The 20,884-nt window shown below is 41.9% G+C and overlaps 1 protein-coding gene across 18 annotated transcripts in view; it reads left to right on the top strand.

Moving 5' to 3' along the window:
- The window catches only part of DOCK7 (dedicator of cytokinesis 7), an 81,742-nt gene that overhangs the window by 40,021 nt on the left and 20,837 nt on the right, over positions 1-20,884 (top strand). For 10 of the 18 annotated variants that reach the window (XR_014933055.1, XR_014933056.1, XM_015870682.3 and 7 more), the window contains exons 15-30: positions 3,138-3,255; positions 3,775-3,845; positions 4,666-4,804; positions 5,000-5,101; positions 5,563-5,649; positions 6,405-6,636; positions 7,772-7,936; positions 8,311-8,480; positions 12,581-12,673; positions 13,870-13,959; positions 14,960-15,055; positions 15,183-15,323; positions 15,490-15,603; positions 15,960-16,130; positions 17,175-17,314; positions 20,443-20,612. Coding sequence is in view for 16 of the 18 variants with exons in the window: in XM_015870682.3 (XP_015726168.1) it covers positions 3,138-3,255; positions 3,775-3,845; positions 4,666-4,804; positions 5,000-5,101; positions 5,563-5,649; positions 6,405-6,636; positions 7,772-7,936; positions 8,311-8,480; positions 12,581-12,673; positions 13,870-13,959; positions 14,960-15,055; positions 15,183-15,323; positions 15,490-15,603; positions 15,960-16,130; positions 17,175-17,314; positions 20,443-20,612 (2,099 nt within the window). In the remaining 2 variants the exon portion in view is untranslated. The remainder of the gene's footprint in view (positions 1-3,137; positions 3,256-3,774; positions 3,846-4,665; positions 4,805-4,999; positions 5,102-5,562; positions 5,650-6,404; positions 6,637-7,771; positions 7,937-8,310; positions 8,481-12,580; positions 12,674-13,869; positions 13,960-14,959; positions 15,056-15,182; positions 15,324-15,489; positions 15,604-15,959; positions 16,131-17,174; positions 17,315-20,442; positions 20,613-20,884) is intronic. The other 8 variants (XM_015870696.3, XM_015870695.3, XM_085512374.1 and 5 more) reach the window with 3 other exon arrangements.

Raw genomic sequence — 20,884 nt, 5'->3', positions numbered from 1 at the left:
AATTCTTCTGCCCTTTGAGACAGGCTGACAAACTAGAAAGAGGTATGAGATAGGTGCAGGCCAATATAGAGATACCCCATAGCACTCCTGGTTCTGCTCAATTCTATACAGCTTGTATAAGTCAGGTTAGACTTGAATGGTATAGAAAGAGGAGTTCTTAGCAATTAAATGCTCATAGATGACCCATGCAAAGCAAGAACTGAGCCCAGCTGGGTGAGACTGGGCTGCAATCTGCGCACAGCTGGCAGATGTAAGACATGGTGGAGGGCAGTTACTTATTTAATTGCTCGTTGAAGTCTGGAAGGCTGCGAGCAACAGGGAGTTTGGTTATGGGCTGTCATTAAAGAAACGTATCAAATTAGTATTTACCCAGCCCTAATGAAAATCTGTTAGGAGAATTGTCAGAACAATTAGGGTAATTCATTGGAAGTTGATAAGCCTGTAAGGGTTGCATTGAGTCATCATTTCTGCAACATTTTCTCATCGGTTAAAATATCAATGGAAATGTATAAAGAGCTATTAAAAAACCGGAGGATGTGCAGGATCTGAATTGCCCTTATTTTGTGACTGTGTGGGAAATTCTTGGGCATCTTAGCAGGTTAAACTCTGAAAGGTTTGATACTTTTTGCTGTGAATGATAGACTGAGATTCACTGTGCGTGGTAACCCTACTTAGACACTTCAGATCTGAAAAAATAAGATAAAACGTGGGCTTTCAACGTGTTGATGTTTTCAGCAGGAAAAACCATCAGATTACCTAAACTTCCTCTACGCAAGTGGCAAAGTCTTTATCTGGGCCTGACGCTGCTGTGTGATAGGGAGCAAAGTCCAGTCTGTGGCATCTGGCACAGGGATCTGGGGCTGCAAAACTTGAATGGGTTGTAAAATTTTTCTTAAAAATAAATACTTTCTCCAGTTCCACGTCAGGATACTTGGGATGGTTTTGGTATTACAGGATTTCAAAGGAAATATTTTCTGTCTTACCTATTTCTTACTGTCACAAGAAGGTTTTCCTCAGTTCTCATTTATGTTGCTCCCATCATTCCTAAAGTCTTTATTCTTGGCTTAATCTTCAGAAAAATTACACAAGTAACCAAATGGTTGAGGATCAGGAATGTAACCCAGCTCCCTTCATGTCCTGCTGCACAGTAGCTGAGCATGAAATGGGAGCTTGTTTGTTCCTGAGTGCTGCTCAGATGTGACACTGCCCTGCGGAAAGGTTTGCTTTGAGAATGGGAAAGGCAGTCAAAATGCTCTGATGTCAAATGTTACAACATCACGAGTGGCTGCCAAGCACACGCAGCTGTAGAACTTTCCCTGTTAATGCCACTGCCAATAAAATCAGGCAGTAATAAGTGCGCTTGGAAATGCCACCCTCCAGTTCTTAGATGTCTTGACAGTCACAGAGTCCATAAGCAAAGAAGGGCATAGGAAGATACAGAGAAGAAAACCTTCTGGCATGATGAAACTATAAGATTTAGGAGCTCTAGAAACTCTAAGGGTGAATCTTGTCTCTGTTGGCCTAATCAAGAAAAGATGGATTTGATAGTTATGGTCCCAAGGATCTTTGGTGCATCTGGGTGACCCTCTTTAAGTAGGCTTTGCATGATTTTGATAGTAGGAATAAAGCAGAAAAAAGAGCCTCTGGGATCTACCATAAAGGGGAATTTTAATAATGTTTAGACATCTCTTCTAAGAGTTAAGATCAGCTCCTTCTGTTTTTATACATTCAAGAAGAATTTTGGAAAATGAATGTCATGACACTATATAAATATATCAGGGTGTGCCTGGTGCCATTGTTTCCAAGGCCTTTTCCACTTCAGCCATTCATTTTACAGAGCTAAAAGTACTTTTGAGATCTTTTGGAGAAAATAATGTAAGCTTTGCATCTATTTGCATTATAATAAGTGCTCCAGACACAAATCCTTGAGTTTAAAGCTTTTGGCCAAAACTTTTATTGGTAGAAACCTGCAAATAATATCAGGAAGTAGCTGTTACTTGAAAGCATGAGGATTAATGCTGCTTGTATTTTATTAGTGTTTCTTGGCACTGCGGTGTTATTTCCAGATCCCCTTCCATCACAGAGGATGGTGGTTGCACCCCCACTGTCCTGCAGAGTCTACTGAGCTTTGATATTTATGCATACAAATAGTAGGGTGAGATTTACAGTGTAATGAAGAGGGTAACACAGGTGAAACCAAGAAGTCAGCTGAAGCTCTGGCTGGGATGCAGTGTCAGGTCTGATGTCTGCTTACAGCTTTCCACCACCTTCTTTCTAGAGTGACATCAGTTTGCTGTAATGTTTTCTATGCTCCCAAGCCAAAGCATAAGAGGTGATAGGAGAACTGCAGGCTTGATTCAGGCTCAGTTCTGCTATTCGTAAATCAGTCTCAAGCTTAAGAAGCGCCTTTAATATAGGGATCCTGCAGCCAGGCTTCCCAAATACATTAAATCCTTCTCTTAGAGCACTAATAATACTTAATAAAAGTTTTATGAGCAATGTACATTTTAGAGTAAATTTTCATATCCATTTTCATTTGAAAAAGAACGGTAAGGAGCAAATGTATTCATGCCCGAACAAAGTAATTTAGTAGAGTCACAAAAATGGCAAAGGCCCTCTCTGAAATAGTAGGAGAGCATTGATTAGGCAAAGCAGCAACGGCAATGGGATTCAAAAGATTAATTCAGCATGAAGGACTTGAAAAGGAAGACATTTCCCATGTGCCAGCTAAGCGTATTTCTCTGCCTGGAAGGGTGGAAAGGAGTCTGTCTCCATAATGCAGCCCCTCAGAGCCTTCTGGAGCTGTGCATCCAGCCTGCTCTGTACAGATGCTGACCTCAGAGAGGTACCTTCTGAGGCTCTTAGAGCACTCCTTAGGACCAGTGTTAGCTGGTGTCAGTGCAGATGTGAATACTCATGAGTATCAGAGAGCAAATGGAATTAGAAACATTAGAATAAAATTGGATGGGACCCTCTGCAGCCTGCTAGATTGTGTTTAAGGTCCAACTTGTGCTATTCTATGGTGATTAATCTGATCACCCCCACTTTGAGTGTTTTCTTTGGGGTTTTGAAGTAATAGCATTAATAACAGTGTGGACCCCATCATTCTCACACAGAAATGCTTTTGTGTTTTGCAGGAATCTTCTTTATGTCTATCCTCAGAGCCTTAACTTTGCCAACCGCCAAGGATCTGCCAGGAACATCACTGTGAAAGTCCAGTTCATGTATGGAGAGGACCCAAGCAATGCTATGCCGGTGAGGGGAGTGCTTGGTGCTCAGCGTGAATGCTTCATGCCAACAAGGCAGGATACACATTGCAACCACAAAATCCCTGTGTTAAAGCAAACTCAATGGAATACACTTCCAATAAATTGCAGAAAGTGTAGAGTCGTAGTGTAGAACCAAGGGGATGTTTATGTTGGGTATGCAAAGCAGCAATATAGCACTTGGTTTTTTGACCTTGTGTGTTTGTAGTGGGACTTCTGAATTCCCGATCTTCCTGATCTTTATTGGCTCTGGGATCTTTATATGGGATGGTTACGTGCATCATCAATTCCTTAGCTCTGTCTGTGTGCATGTGTGATCAGGACTATTAAAATTATAAATCTTCAGTGACTGGCTGGAATGTTGCATCAAAGCAAACAAGTGTGTAACAAGTTGGTGTAGCTGTACGCAGCTGCATGGGATAGAGCTGTGAATGGGATTATGGAACAGGCTCTTGGCACATTTCTGTAGGGAATTTCTGCTGATTTTTTTTTTTTTTCTTTTTTACAGGTCATCTTTGGCAAATCTAGCTGTCCTGAGTTTTCCAAAGAAGCATACACAGCTGTAGTATATCACAACAGGTAAAATACAGGGCATTTTGTAAATGGAGATGGGTTCCTAAGGATAGTATGGTTCTATCCAAAAGAATGTTTACCAGTGAAACAGCAGTGAGGCTCACCAGTGAATCTGTCTCATTGATATTTTTTTTATCAAAGACTGTCTGCATAGCACTTACATCACCTGACACTGTAGGTAATGTGGTAATTAGCGTGATACAGTGACTAGGAGCTTCAGTCTTTCTTTGCTCTGATACCTGTCAGGAGCATTGTGTCAGGCTGTCCTGAGCATTTAACCCTGCTTAGCAGATGCTCTAAGTATAAGCTTCAAGTTAGACATGAAAATGTATGTTATAAGACTCGTTAGTAAATACTTTGTTATTGTGTTGAATAATTAGGTACTTAGAGCTTTCTAGGATGTAGTTTCAGATTAGAAATACTTGGTCTTGAAAATAATGTCAGAGCAGCTCAGGTGAGGAGCACTGAATCTGACCTTAACATCCTGCCTGCCTTTGTGGCAGTTCTGTGGAGGGTCTTGTCCTTCAGGTTGAGTATTGTGGCATCGGGGAAGAGTTGGTTTTCTCATGGGGAGAGATGCAATTCAGAATGCCTGTGTGAGGAGGGGGCTGCACTGCAGCCCACCAGGATGCTGCCTATATTTTTTTGTAGACTGGAAATACACAATGGAAGTTTTTCCATTCCCTGATGATTAGAAGGCAAATCTTTAAATTCCTCAGAGTATTCTTATAACTCCAGATAGTTTAACTCAAAAGATCTGCAGCACGAGATAGTAAACCACACTGCTTGTATTGATGACTAAGCAGAAGGTCTGGTTTCTGCACAGGTCACCTGATTTTCATGAGGAAATCAAAATTAAGCTTCCAGCCACTTTAACCGATCACCACCATCTGCTTTTTACTTTCTACCACGTCAGCTGCCAACAAAAACAAAACACTCCCCTGGAGACTCCAGTTGGATACACCGTGAGTGTCTTTCAGTCTGTTTTTCAGCACAGGATAATATTCATGTTCATTGATGCTGCATTTATTTGCAGTTTTTATAGCCATCACTGTCAGTGTATACCACTGTAGAGTTTGAGACACTCAAGCTTGTAGATTTCAGTAAAGCCTTAAGAAGTTTTGTGTTTTCGTTTTTTCTTCTTGTTCAATTACTTAAAGTGGATTCCGATGCTTCAAAATGGACGGTTAAAGACTGGTCAGTTCTGTCTCCCTGTTTCATTGGAAAAACCACCACAGGCGTATTCAGTGCTTTCTCCAGAGGTGAGTAGTTTCTCACACTGAAAATCAGCAGTGAGGGAGTGTATGTGCACTTACATGCTTGTGTGTGCATGCATGTTTATTTCCTAAATGCTAAGTATAGTAGTGTGTGTGTTTGTGCATAGAATGGCCTGGGTTGAAAAAAACCACATTGCTCATCCAGTTTCAACCCCCTGCTGTGTGCAGGGTCACCAACCAGCAGCCCAGGCTGCCCAGAGCCACATCCAGCCTGGCCTTGAATGCCTGCAGGGATGGGGCATCCACAGCCTCCTTGGGCAACCTGTTCTAGTGCGTCACCACCCTCTGGGTGGAAAAATTCCTCCTAAGATCCAACCTAAACCTCCCCTGGCTCAGTTTAAAACAATGTGTATGATCTGACAGTAAAATGAAATGTCAGTTGTAATGAGAAGCGCTGTGGCTTTTCTTTCTGTCACATCTCCGTTCATCCTTCTGCTCACCTGCAGGTTCCGCTTCCTGGAATGAAGTGGGTGGATAATCACAAAGGAGTTTTCAATGTAGAAGTTGTTGCTGTATCATCCCTCCACACTCAGGTGAACGTTAAGATCTGTCGTTTTAACAAAAAGATCTTGATAATCATTTGGCAGTTGAAACACTGTTAAAGTTGATACAGTGAAGAGCACAATAATTACTTGTAGTGAAATTACAATCTCGTTTTCAGTTCTGAGCCAGCAGACCTGTTATTCCACGCTCTGCTGTGAGTATATTTGAGAAGTTCTGCTTAAAAACATGAATAGTTTGGCCTTTATTCACAGGGGTTGAATGGCCAACAATGTTTTCTGACCTTTGACTGTTGTTTTCAATACAACAGATCTAACATGCTATCCAGGTGTATGATGTTTTCTTGTTTATCCTTTTCCTCTCTGTCGCTTTTGTATCCCTCTGTCTCTTTTGTCTTCGATCCACCATGAGAGATGGCAACCGTTTTGACTCATCATTTCAACTTCTAGTTTATTAATTCCTCATGTGTCTTCTTTGATGGCTTTTTGCTGTATTTTGTTTGTGCTGTCAGTAGTACAGTGACTTCAGTGCATTTCTGTCTGTCCTTCTAAAGAGCTCATTCTGTGGGTTCTCTAGTTTTGCCTGAGCACTTTCTAAACTGTCTGATTTAAGCTGAGTTAGACATATGTGCAGAGCTCTCACAAGCATTGAGTTTCTGCTGATTTTGTGAAATCAAATGGTCAGATAGAAGAGGAGAAAGAGAGAATCCATCCATGAGGACAAGTCCGCAGAGGGCAGTGTTCATCTGGGAGCTTCTTGCTGATTATTGTTCTGTGCTTATGTGTAGGACCCTTATCTTGACAAGTTCTTTGCACTTGTCCATGCTCTGGATGAGCACATGTTCCCTGTGCGAATAGGAGACATGAGAATTATGGAAAACAACTTGGAAAATGAACTGAAGAGCAGCATTTCAGCTTTAAATTCCTCTCAACTGGAGCCGGTAGTGCGATTTCTTCATCTCCTGCTTGACAAACTGATTCTTCTGGTAGTAAGACCTCCTGTCATTGCAGGCCAAATAGGTATTCTATTTAAGTTTTATAGAGAATTAAATGGCTGAGAATTTGACACTTCCAATGTTATCATATTTATGTAGAAATAAATAAGTCAATTTTTATCCTTTATTTTGTTGCCACTAAAATACCACGTATCTTCAAAATAAAACATTCTGGCATCCAGACCAGTGATGATATACACAGGAGCAACATTTAATACAAGGGTTTTCAAAAATGGGTGTTAGTTTTGTGTCCAAGTTGAGACACCAGAAAGGAGCCCGACTTTCTGAGTTGGATGCCCAGTGCTTTCTTAGCATCAGAGCCTGTTAAGCTTCACTAGTCACCTTGGAGAACCTTGAAGTAGGTAAATTAAGAAGACATAGATGCTGTAGTTCCTGTAGCTGTTCTAGGTCTGGTTTTGTCAGCATGAATAATCCCCTTCTTTTTCTCCCTGCTATGGGCTTTGCCTAAATGGCATAACTGAGCATTTAATTAAACTTCTCAGGAAGGAAGCCTGCAGTTCAGACACTGGTGAGGAAGTTGCTGGTCTGTTTTCTGAACACACCAGTATACAGGGAGGTGCTGATCACAGAGAGAAAAGGAAGATGTACTGGCACGGGGGACTTTGTAAACCAACTTACATTAGATTTACAGTTTCCAGCTGCAGTCTGCTTCATCCCTAATTTGTTTAAAAAATCTAACCAGGTCCATGTGTGGATTTCTATGCTCAGTTTTTAGAACAAAATGTTATTTGAGAACAGAACGGAATTGCTCTTTTCCACTTTGTATTTTGACTGATACTTAAATGGAGCCAAGAGTTAACTGAGAAGTATATGACAAATAACCAGAGGGCATCGGGTAACTCAGGATATTGTTACCCTTGATGACTGGGGGCCAGAGTTGGGCTGATTGCAGAAACCAAACCTGAATTCATCAAGTGTTATTAAAATGAATGGAAAGGTATCAGTGCGACACCTGCCTTCTGGTCAAGTTGTTCATTAGACCTACTTCAAATACCAGCTTCAGTTTTTCTTGAGAAATGCTTGCTGTACTCTGACAAGCTTCACCATTTACCCTTGAGATGGTGGATGAAATGCATATTCAGCATTTGTTTGTGGAGATTGCTGAAATCTAAAACAACTTGTTTTTTTTCCCACTTCAGTTAACCTGGGCCAAGCATCTTTTGAAGCAATGGCTTCAATCATAAACAGACTTCACAAGAACTTGGATGGAAACCAGGACCAGCACGGCAGAAACAGCCTTCTTGCTTCCTATATTTATTATGTTTTTCGCCTACCAAATACCTATCCCAACTCACCATCACCAGGTAGCTCTTTTTTCTCTTTATTTCAAGTCATAGTTTGTTAAAAGCAAGCAGGAAGCGTTTCCTGGCAGATGCTCTGAGCTCCAATTGTGTGACTGGTTCCCTGCCAAGTCCTGTTACTAACTTTCTCTACGATGCAGAGTTGCCATTTAGATGATGAGTTTAATTACAGTTAGCCATGTCAGGGATTTAACTATTCAGTGGTATTAAAGTGCCATTGCTGAAAGACCATGAGGTGAAATTATGACAAAATACTGTTATGTTTAGTTTGTTTCGTGACAAATAGATGGATGTTGTATCCTATGGCCTATCCTGCTTCCCAGACTCCTTCATTGGTATTTTAGGACTTTTAGGATGTTCTTTGTATCGCACCGTAGGTCCCGGTGGCTTAGGGGGATCAGTGCATTATGCCACCATGGCTCGATCTGCTGTCCGACCTGCAAGCCTTAACCTGAACCGCTCACGGAGCCTCAGCAACAGCAACCCAGATATATCTGGGACCCCCACCTCACCTGATGATGAAGTTCGCTCGATCATTGGCAGTAAGGTACAAATGCACAGCTGAGGGTCTCGGGGGCGTCGTTGTCTTTTATTTCATATCTAAAGTAATAATGGGGAAGTTCTTGTGTTTTATTTCCTACCAAAAGTTGTCCTCACTAGCAGCCCCATCTCAGGCTTATTCTAGTGGTTACAGATAGCATACCTGATACTCCTGAAATTGCTCCTTCTGTCTCTGACTTATTAGAGACCATCCTGCCAGTGTTACTTCCACAGGTAATGTGGCTGGGGCTAGAGTCCTTCTGGACATGCCTCCCCAAGACCAGTAAGACAAGGACAGCTTTACTACCTCGCTTCTACATGGCCAGCAGCTGTATCCTCTGACTAGCTGTTATGTCTCCCCAAACCTTGCATCCCCTACTTTGCCACCCTTTGATCCCAGTCTTACCTCCGAAATGAAAACTTTCTCTTCTCCTCTGTGTTCAGCACTAACAGCTGCTCAAATGCTCTCTGTGTTACTTATGTCCAAAGCAAGTACATTCAGCGGACATATCCTATGGCCAGAAAGATTTCATTTGGTTAGGAACTGAGCTGCAGTCTAGCTGCAGTATGAATTTATGTTGTATTCACTTGGCATGCACAGTGACTCCTCACTGTTATTGCAGGGAGACGTTATTGTGGCCTTCCAGTACTTAAGGGGAGAGTATAAACAGTAGGAGTAGCAGCTGTATATGAGGGTGGGCAGCGATAGGACAAGGGGGAATGGTTTTAAACTGAGCCGGGGAGGTTTAGGTTGGATCTTAGAAGGAAGTTTTTCACCCAGAGGGTGGTGACGCACTGTTCACAGGTTGCCCAAGGAGGCTGTGGATGCCCCATCCCTGCAGGCATTCAAGGCCAGGCTGGATGTGGCTCTGGGCAGCCTGGGCTGCTGGTTGGCGAGCCTGCACACAGCAGCGAGGTTGAAACTACATGATCATTGTGGTCCTTTTCAACCCAGGCCATTCTATGATTCTATTATGATTTGATGACCATTATTACTTGCTAAAAGAGGCTTTCTAATGAGTAGGGGCAGATTAGTGCAAAGCATCTGATGTGTTCTTACTTCAGCCCTTAGGAACTGTGGGTATATACATTTTTTTTGACTAGATTTGTCCTTCTTAACATCAGTGATGTTGTCTGTTTTGGGAGCATGGTTGTTAGGGCTTTCTGTGTAATCAATATAGAGGAAAAAAGCTTCTCAGCAGATTATGCCACACGAGGTATGAATCGCCTTCATGTCCCCCTCTTGAGAGTATGTAGAGCTGCTGCTAATACTTTGTACCTAAAATAGGTGACATGAGCCAGGACAAACCTTCTGCATTGGTAGTTGTGTTACCTGAGAGGAGTGCCTTCGTTCATTTTGGATTCTTTTTTAATGTTTAAACTGTGACAACTTCCACCAAGATGAGACACTTTCCCACCTGTGTCCCTTCCAGCACAGGTGAGCTCCTGAGCCTTCCTGAGAGCTGTTATTTTTGATCCTCCTGGCAAAATAGCAGCCATCAGCCCAACTGGGCAAGCTTGACACAGTCCTGGCCTTAATAATGAAGACATAGTTTGGGAAGGAGGTTAGCACATTTTAAATTAATAGTGACTTGCTTTTCTGTCCAAATAAGGTGCTGAAGTAACATGTGTAGGCAAATAGTTATTTGTTTCATCAGCGTCTGGACTTCAGAGTCTTAAAATCTTAGAGTCTTAAAAAGACCACCTCAGTATCTTGCTGATTAATCAACCGTGGCCTTTTGTGTAATGCCATAGGCAGTAATGTGCACATGGAATTTACACAGGGCATGAGAAGCTTAACATGTGCTGGCATAGTGAATAATGTTTCAGTACAAAATGAAGAGAAATTTTGTTCTAGAGGTACTCCAGCCTTTAAATATGCAAATATGACCATAGTAACTAATGGGAGTGTTTTTTTTTCAGGTTAGTCAGGTAGTATGAGAAATTAAGCTTGGTCTGACTAAACAGAACAGTGATTTAACATAACATAAATTCCTATTCTGCTTCTCCGAGCAAAGATTAAAGCACATACAGAATCACAGAATCACACCCAAATAAGGAGCTTACACTTCATGTTGAATCTATCTGGGAGTCTTTCTGCTTTTAAAAAGAGCAAACAATATTTGGTGGAACTCTTTAGAGCCCAATCTTGTGTTATTTCTTATTGTAACGTGTTTGATAGTTGTGGTAAAGTTGCTTTAGGCCTTAACTTACTTCAACATTGTGCTTAATTCTGAGTGTTCAAGCAGTCATCCCCTTTACAGGATTTGGAAGATTTCTGTGGTTCTGTATAATAGAGGAGGGTTTGGTCTTGTTGCTTATTTTGCCTTCATTTATGAACTGAAGCCATGTAAATTTTATTCCCTGCTAAAGAGGATTTATTAACTGTCTGAAAAGAGTGTGATGAGATTTTTACGCTTAGGGTGTTCCTGAAATGCTGGGGATGTGCTGGGAGGAAACAGAACATACCGACTGTTGTGGCTCCGATGGTGGATGTTATGTGCCCAGCTGGAGGTTGAACCCCAGAAACAGGACAGGATTTGACAAGAGTTTTGTGCACTTGGAAGTGATGTACCAGGCCAGAGAAGCTCTTTACTGTTATATTCCTGAGAAGGATGAAATGAAGGAATCTCTTCACATTTTCACAACATCTGCTTCTGTGAATGTTGGTTCTGAGGCTGGACATTTGCAGAGGGCTGTGACTAGAAAACATAGGAATGGAAAAGGGAATGAGATAAAGGCGTTTTCAGAATTAGACCTGGCTTTACAAAAGGTGAACTTAGTTCACCTAGATTGATATGAGCTCATTGTGAGCAAAGTAAAACATATTTGTGGATCTGTGCAGGATGGAGAGGTTTGATTTTTTTTTTTTTTTTTCCAAAAAGTACTTGAGATTACAACACTCATTCTGTCTCTTCAGTATATTTTTATTGGGCAACTTTAGCAAATTTACAGCATGGCTGTACTTAGCATAGAGGATAGCTCAGTGTGTTAATGATTTGAATCCCAGGCTCAGTCCTTGGGTAGATTGGTCTTCACGAGAGGAACAGACTTTTAGGCGTGATGGACTTTGCGGTTGATAATCTTTGTGTTGAAATAGTCTGCACCTTTGCCTCACATATTGGGAAAAAGCTCTAGGCTGGCACGGAAGCTGGGATAAAAGCTCTCTCGGGTGAGGGTCAGAAATGATGTGTGACATTTATAGGGAGTGACTGTGGCATTGCACAACTGCCTCCATTAGAGCTGGATCCTGAGACCCATCAATGTCCACTGCATCCCACTGAGTGTTCCTGCCTTGGGAACAGCCTGGATGACAAACATGAATTTAATTTTTTCATTTTCTTCATTCTGAGTTTCTTGAGAGAAGAAAAGAGTGGAAGGAGAGGAAGGATCCACAGTAATTCTGCATGTATGATCCACTGTGAGAGTAAAAATTGAACTACAAATGAGATAAAGCTTTTAAAAAAGCAAGATAATTCTTTATCTTAAGCTCATTATCTAAGATAATGTTTTCTTTGGCAGAGCAGGTTGGTTCCAGGAAAGGTATGTCCTCTTTCCTCTGTTTGCCACAGTGCCCAGAGCAGATGGCCAAAAGTCCACGTGAAAGCTTTTCCACAGGGCTGCTCCACCAATGGTCCATGAAAACCTGTGAGAGCTGACACTTGGATCTCTTGGACTTTCCACAGCATTCCATAGGAGCTTGTAGGCTGTGGGCTAGCAAGTAGTCTACCTTAAGAAAAAGATCTGAGAAAAAAATGAGAGCATCCTTTGTTTTTCACATCCAAGCACCCATTTTCTTCTGTCACGTAGTAAATCTGGGCTGGCTCCATCTATTGAAGTGCTGGATTTCAACTGGTGGAAGTGGGGTTTTTCAGAAGGAGGATAGTATTTGAATGTCAAGCATTACAGATAGGACAGGTTGGACTGGAGTATTAATGTGGTGTACATGTGTGATGAGTTACAAAAGTAAGCCTCTCAACAAATACAGCGTTTGTGTTTGCAGTGCAGCTGGTTTGATTGCTTTTAAGGACTAAGATTTGACTATTGTATGGCATGCAACATGTAATATTTCTTTCCTTTCCCAACTGCTTTCTATTACATGCCCAGGGTTTAGACCGCTCCAATTCCTGGGTAAACACTGGTGGTCCAAAAGCAGCCCCATGGGGATCCAACCCCAGCCCAAGTGCAGAATCAACACAGGTGGTGTCTTCGGTAGAGGTTTTTCTGGCTTTGTTTTCTCTGATGTTTCCCTGTAGAATATCTCCAGTGCATACTCTGATTTTGGTGGTTTGCTTCTTTATTTACTTATTTATTTAATTGTTCTTTGAAAACTTTTGAGTTTCGTTTTATAAATCAGCATCTTCTCCCCCACCACCTCACTGCACTGCATGAAAAACCCCAAAGCGCGTGAACGTGTCCCCTTCTTTCATTTCAGTGGTTGCTGGTCTGTGAAATGTAAATGCTGTGACTGCTTCTCCTTTCTTTTTTTTTTCTCCCTTTCTCTCTAACACTGGTTTCAGCTTCAGGTGGAGCACATTGTTAAATGGGAACATCAATCACAGCCTCATAGTTTTGTCCATGTTTGCCATTTCTTTTGATGTGAACCATTTTGCCATTTTCATCAAGCATTTAGCATTCATAGTCAAGTAATCCTCCATGACTGTTTGAGTGGAATATTATTAAACTAAAATTGATACACATGTAAAATTCTCTCTTGAAACGTGTAAATTTAAGTGCTGGAACCAGTGACTCGCTGGGTCCAATTGTATCTGTTCCATGTTGCAAAGTATGAAAACTTTATGGCAGCTTTGGTCAGAAAGACTTAAGTTCTTTAGCCCCCATTGCCTGCTGCTTTCCACTGCATGGTTGCCTTGAACATACCTCTCAACTGTACTTCCTTTCAAGTTTACCACTCTTCCAGAGTATCCAGTCACTTCTACTCCTGACAATTATTACCAGCAGAAATGACTGCAGTGATTTTCTCATTCTCTGTGCCAGTAGCAGTGTTGCTGTGGGGTACATCCCCACGTACGTGGTCTGGTAGAGTGAGAGGTATGGCACTGAAATTACAAGTATTACTTCCTTGACATATGCATGTTGATAAAACAGAATGATGAAAAAGGTTTCATGCTTTGCAGCACTAGATGTCTTTGTGCATAAGAACATGCAGTTATTTAAATAGCTTATGTGTCTTAAAACAGTAAAAAGTGCTGTCATGTTGCTTAAAGCAGATCTGTAAATGAGTAAGACTTTGAGAATGCATAAGAAGGTGTAAAGGCAGTAAAAGCCTACAGTTGGAACAGTGTTTTTGTAAACGTACGTTGTCCTTGAGCTGCAAAACCCATCCACAGCAAACTTTAATGTCCTGTCATCATTCATTCATCTCCACTCCGTAGGCTACGGATCGAAGTTGTAATCGTATGTCTTCGCACACTGAGACGTCAAGTTTCTTACAAACATTAACAGGACGGTTACCAACTAAAAAGGTAGATTTCAGTGAAGAAAATTGATGTTGTGGGGCAGGGAGGTCAAGTCATTCTGAAAACGTCTGTTTTATCTATAGCCCAATTCTTTCTGAGGTCATTAGGAACTGCTGTTGCTTAACACCTCTGAACATCCAGGCTGTGGTGAATATGAAGTATTCTGACAGAGTTGAATTGGGAGGAAGAAGATCAGGCGTAGCTTGTCTGATTTAATGTCTATATTGTTTGGAGCCAGAGTATCTATGGCTTTAAAATAAATCACGAATAGCAGTGACTAGACATGTAAATGACACAGCCTTGTGTGCAGTATTACAGTGTGTTAGATGGTCATCACTACAGATGTGTTCAGAACTCAGTTACATAGGTGTTAATCCAGAGTGACTCCAGAAAGTGGAAGGGAGTTGCTTTGGAAGCGCATTCCCTTTAAGGAGATGAGATCCTACTGAACAACAGCAGAAAGGCAAAATACCTGACTTTGGTATGATGGAAATGTGGTCACTGACAGCGTTCAGCCTGTGGATTGGTACTCCCAAGAATAGAAATCTAAAACTGATTCTTAGCCCCATGTTTCTTTCTTACTGTTTTAAGTCCTTTCTCACAGTAAATGTACATCTTTGTACAAATTGCTTTATATGTCCACTTTTTACTCCTTTTTTCCTGCAAAAATCAGACCAGGCAGAAAGGTAGACTTTTAAAATAAATTAATATGAGCACCAAATCTTTTTTTCTTTTGGGTGGGTGGAAAATCCTTTTGACACCTGAAATTCAATTGTGGAGCGAGATGCTTTGGAACGTTTCTCACTTTCCATGTCATGACATCATCCTTCATCGTTAGTTGGGGATTTCTTTAAGGGACCACCACTGCTGTCATGTTCCCAGTTCTTATTTTGCTTCATCTCATTGTTTGCCATACTTTCCATGGACCGTGCTCCCATTTCTCATGCAGACTGTTTTGTGAGCTGCTGCTGAAGCTTGGACTAACTCTGGATTTGCCTCTGTGTAGCTTTTTCACGAAGAGCTGGCCTTACAGTGGGTCGTGTGCAGTGGGAGCGTGCGGGAGGCAGCCCTGCAGCAGGCCTGGTTCTTCTTCGAGCTGATGGTGAGCAAACTGGAAGCACTTTGCTTATTGCCTTAACATTCATCATTTAAAACACAAACAGTGACAATCGAGTCCCCATCCTGCTTCATTTTCACAAGTGACTCCACTGTAATTTATATTCCTGTAGGTGAAGAGCATGGTGCATCATTTGTATTTTGCTGACAAACTGGATGCTTCGAGAAAGAATCGTTTTCCTGAGCGTTTCATGGATGATGTAAATGCTTTGGTCAGCACAATTGCTGGTGATATAGTCTCTCGGTTTCAGAAGGTAATGACAAACAAAGTGAGCTCAGGCCAGAGCTCAGGCACCAGAGCCTACTGTGTGTTGTTTGCTGGTGCCTGGACCAGGAGCTGTCATTTGAATACGTTGTATTGCTCTATCACTGCTCAGTGTGTTCTTTGTCATTTTCCATTTTTCTCTTCCTTCTCTCCAGGATACAGAAATGGTTGAAAGGCTCAACACCAGTCTTGCATTTTTCCTCAATGATCTATTGTCTGTCATGGACAGAGGATTTGTTTTTGGTCTTATTAAGACCTGCTACAAACAGGTGAATGCAGATAAATGTTACGACTTAGCTGTGATCCATGGCATAACCTGTTACTATTCTCTTAGACAGACAGTGAAGTATAACCATTTCTGAATTTGCTTGTAAAAATAGGACTGTTATATTTATCTTGTACTGCTGCGTGTGCTGTTATTGGCTGGGAGGTGTGTGTCTCCTGCACATCAGGAGTTTAATCTGTAGCTCAGAGAAATGATGTGAATGGGGTCGTGTATTGATATCGAGTTGTTTAATTCTTGCTTCGGAAGCAGTTTTGGGAGCAGTAGTGGGACAGGAGAGACAGTGCTGCATTTGTAATCTGCTTTGGTGCTAACTGCAGTCTTACGGGTTAAACTTGCCAGGTGTCTTCAAAGCTGTATTCCTTGACAAACCCAAGTAACCTGGTATCTTTGAGGCTGGACTTCCTTCGCATCATTTGCAGCCATGAACACTACGTCACCTTGAATTTACCCTGCAGCTTGCTCACACCGCCTGCATCTCCATCGCCGTCTGTGTCTTCAGCAACCTCCCAGGTAGCCTGAAACAAGGACCCTATGTGGGAATTCAAGCTGAGCTTTGTTCTGAGGTTTAAATCACAAGAGGCAGATGTATAATCCGTGTTTTCAGTCTCTGCTTGCTAGTATTTGTTGGAAGTGTTTATTAACTTCATTCAAGTAAGAGCAGATGAACAGCTGGAAAGCACACAGTGACAGCTCTCACTTGAAAGGCCCAGAGGGCCCCTTTGCCACTGATGTGCTGGAGAAAGGCTGCAGTAGATGGATGTGAGCTATAGGGACAGGCTCTGGGAACCATGCAAGGGTTGCAGGCAGTTTGGCTGATGATGTGGCTTTGGCTACAGCAGTTTTGGTTTTACTTCTTCCTGCAACATCTTGAACCTGGAAGCATCTTTCACATTCAGACTTTGACTTCAGAGGGAAGTGTAACATTTTTCCTTCTTTGTAGGTTTTCACTTGTTTTGATATCTTATTATTGAACAAAAAAAAAAAAAAAAGCCCATATCTGTATCCCTATGGTGTCCACACATCCTTTTATCCCCAGGCACCTATTCCCTGTCCATGTTATGCATGAGCGTAAATGAGCCATTACAAAAGGCTTTGTGCAGTGTTACCCTTTTCTTACAAAACAGAGGACTTCCCAGCCTGCTCAGAAGAAGTAATTTAAAGTAAAAAGTGTTTCGTTCAGGTGGATTAATTAGTGGAAAAATCAATTAAACTTAATTAAATTAAGGCTTTCTTAAGCCTGAGGAAGGGCATCCATACCTGAGAGAACAGTTTTAACCTATCCATTTTTAAGGGTTATTTAGCTTAACTTCACTAAGGCTGTATTGGGAAGGCAATGATGACAAACAGAATTAAGAGAAGAATTAGAGAGCTTGGGTATATCGTACGTAGGTGTGACTCGGTCCAAACACAGGGTGAAAAAATAGTTTGCCTGGGATTGTGTTTAATTCTGAGAACTGCTTTTGTTGTGTTTCATAGGCTTTGAGTCTCTGTGTTCCAAGGATCCTTTTGATGCAGCTGCTGAAACTTGGTTGTTTGGTTTTGCTTTTTTTTCAGAGTTCTGGGTTCTCCACAAATGTCCAAGACCAGAAGATTGCAAATATGTTTGAATTGTCTGTGCCTTTCCGACAGCAGCATTACTTGGCTGGGCTTGTGTTAACTGAACTGGCTGTCATTTTAGATCCCGATGCAGAAGGGTAAATCTTTACAGTTATTTTTTCCCACGTGAGTTTTCTGTAGTTCCCAGTAAATGGTGGATAGCAAGTTCTGGCCTGGCCAGAATTATGTTATATTTGTGAGCTGAGAGGGTAAGGGACCTGTTCTTTAATGCTGGGAATCCTCTTCTTTTTCCCTGCCCTTCTGTCTCTCAGTTCCTTAGCACTGGCACCGTGAACATGATTTCAATCGTATTTTTCCAGCTGGTGTGGGAAAGAGATTCAGTCTGGAGCCCCCAGCTCCACAGGGGCAGCACTGGAGCTCCAGCAGGAAAACTGCTTTTGTCAGCTGCAACAAAAGAAATAATTCTGTGTTTAAGAAGTCTCTGTTGCTGGTGCTTTTAAATGTTATGATGCATTTTGCCCGTGGTCCTCTGCTCTGTATCAACATAAATTATTCATCAGTGAGACCCCTGTGGGTTACATAAATAGACAAATAGAGTCAAGTGTGCAGAGTTGGTCACTGACTTGCCTGGCATTTGGAGCAAATGATTTTGTGAAGTGGGAGTGTAGCCTGTAGTCCTGACATCCAGTCTGTTACTCGTGTTATTTAGGGTTGTTTTCTGCCTTACTCCCTTCAAATGGATTTCAATAGAAATTATTGATTGCTTCTGCAGTCCTAAGTTCTCTCGCAGGCATTTTCTCAAGGTGGACCCAGAAATATCAGCAGAATCAACAAATACTGATGATTCATGGGTAATTCTGCCCCTTTACCAAGAGGTCTCAGGAGTTAAACATTAATTCTGTTTCTTGTTGGAGAAGAAAGTGATGCCATAAATGAGTGTGTTGCGTATATGTGCATAACACAACACTTTTTTGTTCTGAAGTGGAAAAAGCAGCAAATCTTTACCAATTCACACACTGCAGAAATCCTATTTGTAGCATAGGAACATCCTACTCTCTGGTTAGAAATCAGGTCCTGTCTCTGATCTCGTTTGCTCTTATTTTCACAACCTTTCTTTTCTCACATACCTGCTTTTTGAGCTCTGTCACCTTGATGTTCTCAGCCCCTTAAGCTTGGACTTGGGTGCTGATCTTTGTCCAGCTGCACAGAGGAGCTGTCAGAATGATTTTGCTTATTTCTACTAGAGAGACAGCTCCTGTCTGGGGCTCTCTGCAGACAGCAAAAGCCCACTGATACCAGTTCAGTTCTGGAAATCCCTTTTAATCGTAGGCTCCTAGATTTTGGTGAACGTGTGTATCAATAATGCATTTATTTGTTACAGTTTTTCCAGAATGACTTGTGGTTTGCAACTTACTGGCTCTTCCACTGAAAAGGAAAGACTGCAGTGCTGTGTTGCCTAGAGGCAATGGTTTGGTTACATCCCTCTGTGTTAGGTGCTGTACAATAATACATGTCACAGTCCTCCTCCAGAGCACCTGTAGTCTAAAAGAGGGGACAGCACGTGGATTAAACAAGCTAGTGAGTCAGCCCAGGCAAACAGACCTTGAACACATTTTCTTGGCTGACAGCACTGCGATGTCTTGATTATTCAGTGATTATAACAATTACTGCTCATTTCAGTGTCTGCATAGACTGTGTTGACTGATGTTACAGGACAGATATGAGAGAATCAGATTTGACCCTGGATATTCACCAGCAAAAGTCAGTTTTGCAGAGGCGTGTGCTGTTGACACAGATCCAAGGCTGAGATGTCAGAGGGGCCAGTGCAGGGCAGCAGGATCACTTTGATGCATTATCAGGCAGAAAGATAAGCAGGTCACATTTCCTCCTCCATACGGATTGATCCTGTACCCCTTTTGTTCAGGAAAAGGGAAAAAGAGACTCATGTAGCTCTAGGTTTTAATTACACTGCGTTGTTTGAATGTGCTTTCCCTGCGCTTAGTTCCATTGCCTGCAGGACAGCTTGTTTCCAGCTATTCAAGTGCTGCCCAGATGCCACTCCTTCAAAATAATACAGAGCTTTTTCTTTGAAGGTTGTGCTGACAGTTATTTAAATAAGCATTTCCTTCCCAGCTGTTGAGGATCTCATTGATAATGACAAGGCAGGTGTAGGATTTATCTTGGTGTGATGTGAAAAACACAGAGAGAAATGTAGTTTCACTTAGCTGGTGTCTTCCTAACCTGTACTGGTGTCTCTGTAACCACTCTGTAACCCACAACAATCCAGTCAGATCCTCTCATCTTTTTTTTAACCAGAACTCAACTCTACTTTTCAGGTAAAGTGGATACTGCCTGAATTTCGGCTCTTGTTTTAATACCACAGGTCTGAACACTGAAGCTTATGTTTTGCTACTGCATCATGTATGAGCTTCTTTGGCTGCTTTGTGCATGGGGTAGAGTTCTTGCGTTGGACTGGTTTGCCTCCAGAAGTAAATAGCAAATGCTATTTGCTCTGGGAGAGTTTGCCCTCTGTATGGTGGCTGAGGGGACTGAGAGGAGCAGGGTGAGTTCTCAGGAGTCAAAGGGGTTTATGTTCATAAGGCATGAGCACCAGTAGGCTTACATGTAGTGTTCTGCAAGAGGGAATGGTGCTTGGGCCCTGCCATTGTTTGCGTATTAATAATGAGGAAGGCCATTTCTTGCTGGGCTTTTCCTTCTGCCCCTCAAATTCTCTGACATTTTGCATTCAGCCGCTGAGCTGTAGTCTGTTCCAGTTGGATAATTGCATGGGGATTCAGGAAACTGAGGCAGAATCTTCCTGATCGTCCTATAAAAGCAATGTTCTGTTTTAGGAGGGCTTTTCTCTCTGTACATGGAGTTAAACAGAAACAGAAAAGTGCACTACAAGTGATTTCAGTAAACCCACTCTCAAATTTCTCTCCCCATCCTCTGTATTTCCCCGTTTCTCCAAGCATTCTTCAGTTGACCCAGTACAGCAGCACTGCAGGGCTGGGGCTTTGTATGGAAGGGTATGCACCTCAGCAGGATGTTTTTGTACCTTCTATATGGCACGGTCAGAAGCCAGCCATTAGTAAAACCCTTGGGTGATCGAAGAACGTGTGCAGTGACGGTTTATGTGAAGTTAAAAATAAAAACTAGGATTTCTTTCTTTCTTTTTCTTTTTTTTCCAAATGCACTCAGTTACAAAATACAGTTTGCTTTGAAGATATTAACTAATCTGCGTGACCCAACTCTCTTTTAACAGTTTATTTGGATTGCATAAGAAGGTCATCAATATGGTACACAACTTACTGTCCAGTCACGACTCGGACCCGCGGTACGCTGACCCGCAGGTAAAGGCCCGGGTGGCAATGCTGTATCTACCTCTGATTGGTGTGATCATGGAAACGGTGCCTCAGCTCTATGACTTTACAGGTATTCCATATTCTGTGCTATGGGCATGTGTTTAACTGCTCACAAAGTTTGAGCGTTTCTTTTCTAGAACAAATTCTGTTGGTTCTAAATCAAGTCCCCTTACTGTTTGATGAGGTTGTTTGTATTTCTGAAGCATAATAATTTTGATGTGTTTCCACATCCATTTCCTAAAATGCACTTGCAAAAGCATCAATGACTGAACACTCAAAGCTGCATTTGGCCACTTGTTTGCATAAAGCGAAAAGCTATTGGTGCATTTTAATTGCTGTCTG

This window comes from Coturnix japonica, chromosome 11 (assembly GCF_054131305.1).
Source record: "Coturnix japonica strain WE chromosome 11, WE-NBRP24, whole genome shotgun sequence".
In the NCBI taxonomy this organism is placed as follows: Eukaryota; Metazoa; Chordata; class Aves; order Galliformes; family Phasianidae; genus Coturnix; species Coturnix japonica.
Note: the sequence above shows the minus strand (reverse complement) of the source record. Positions and strands in the feature narration are given on the sequence as shown.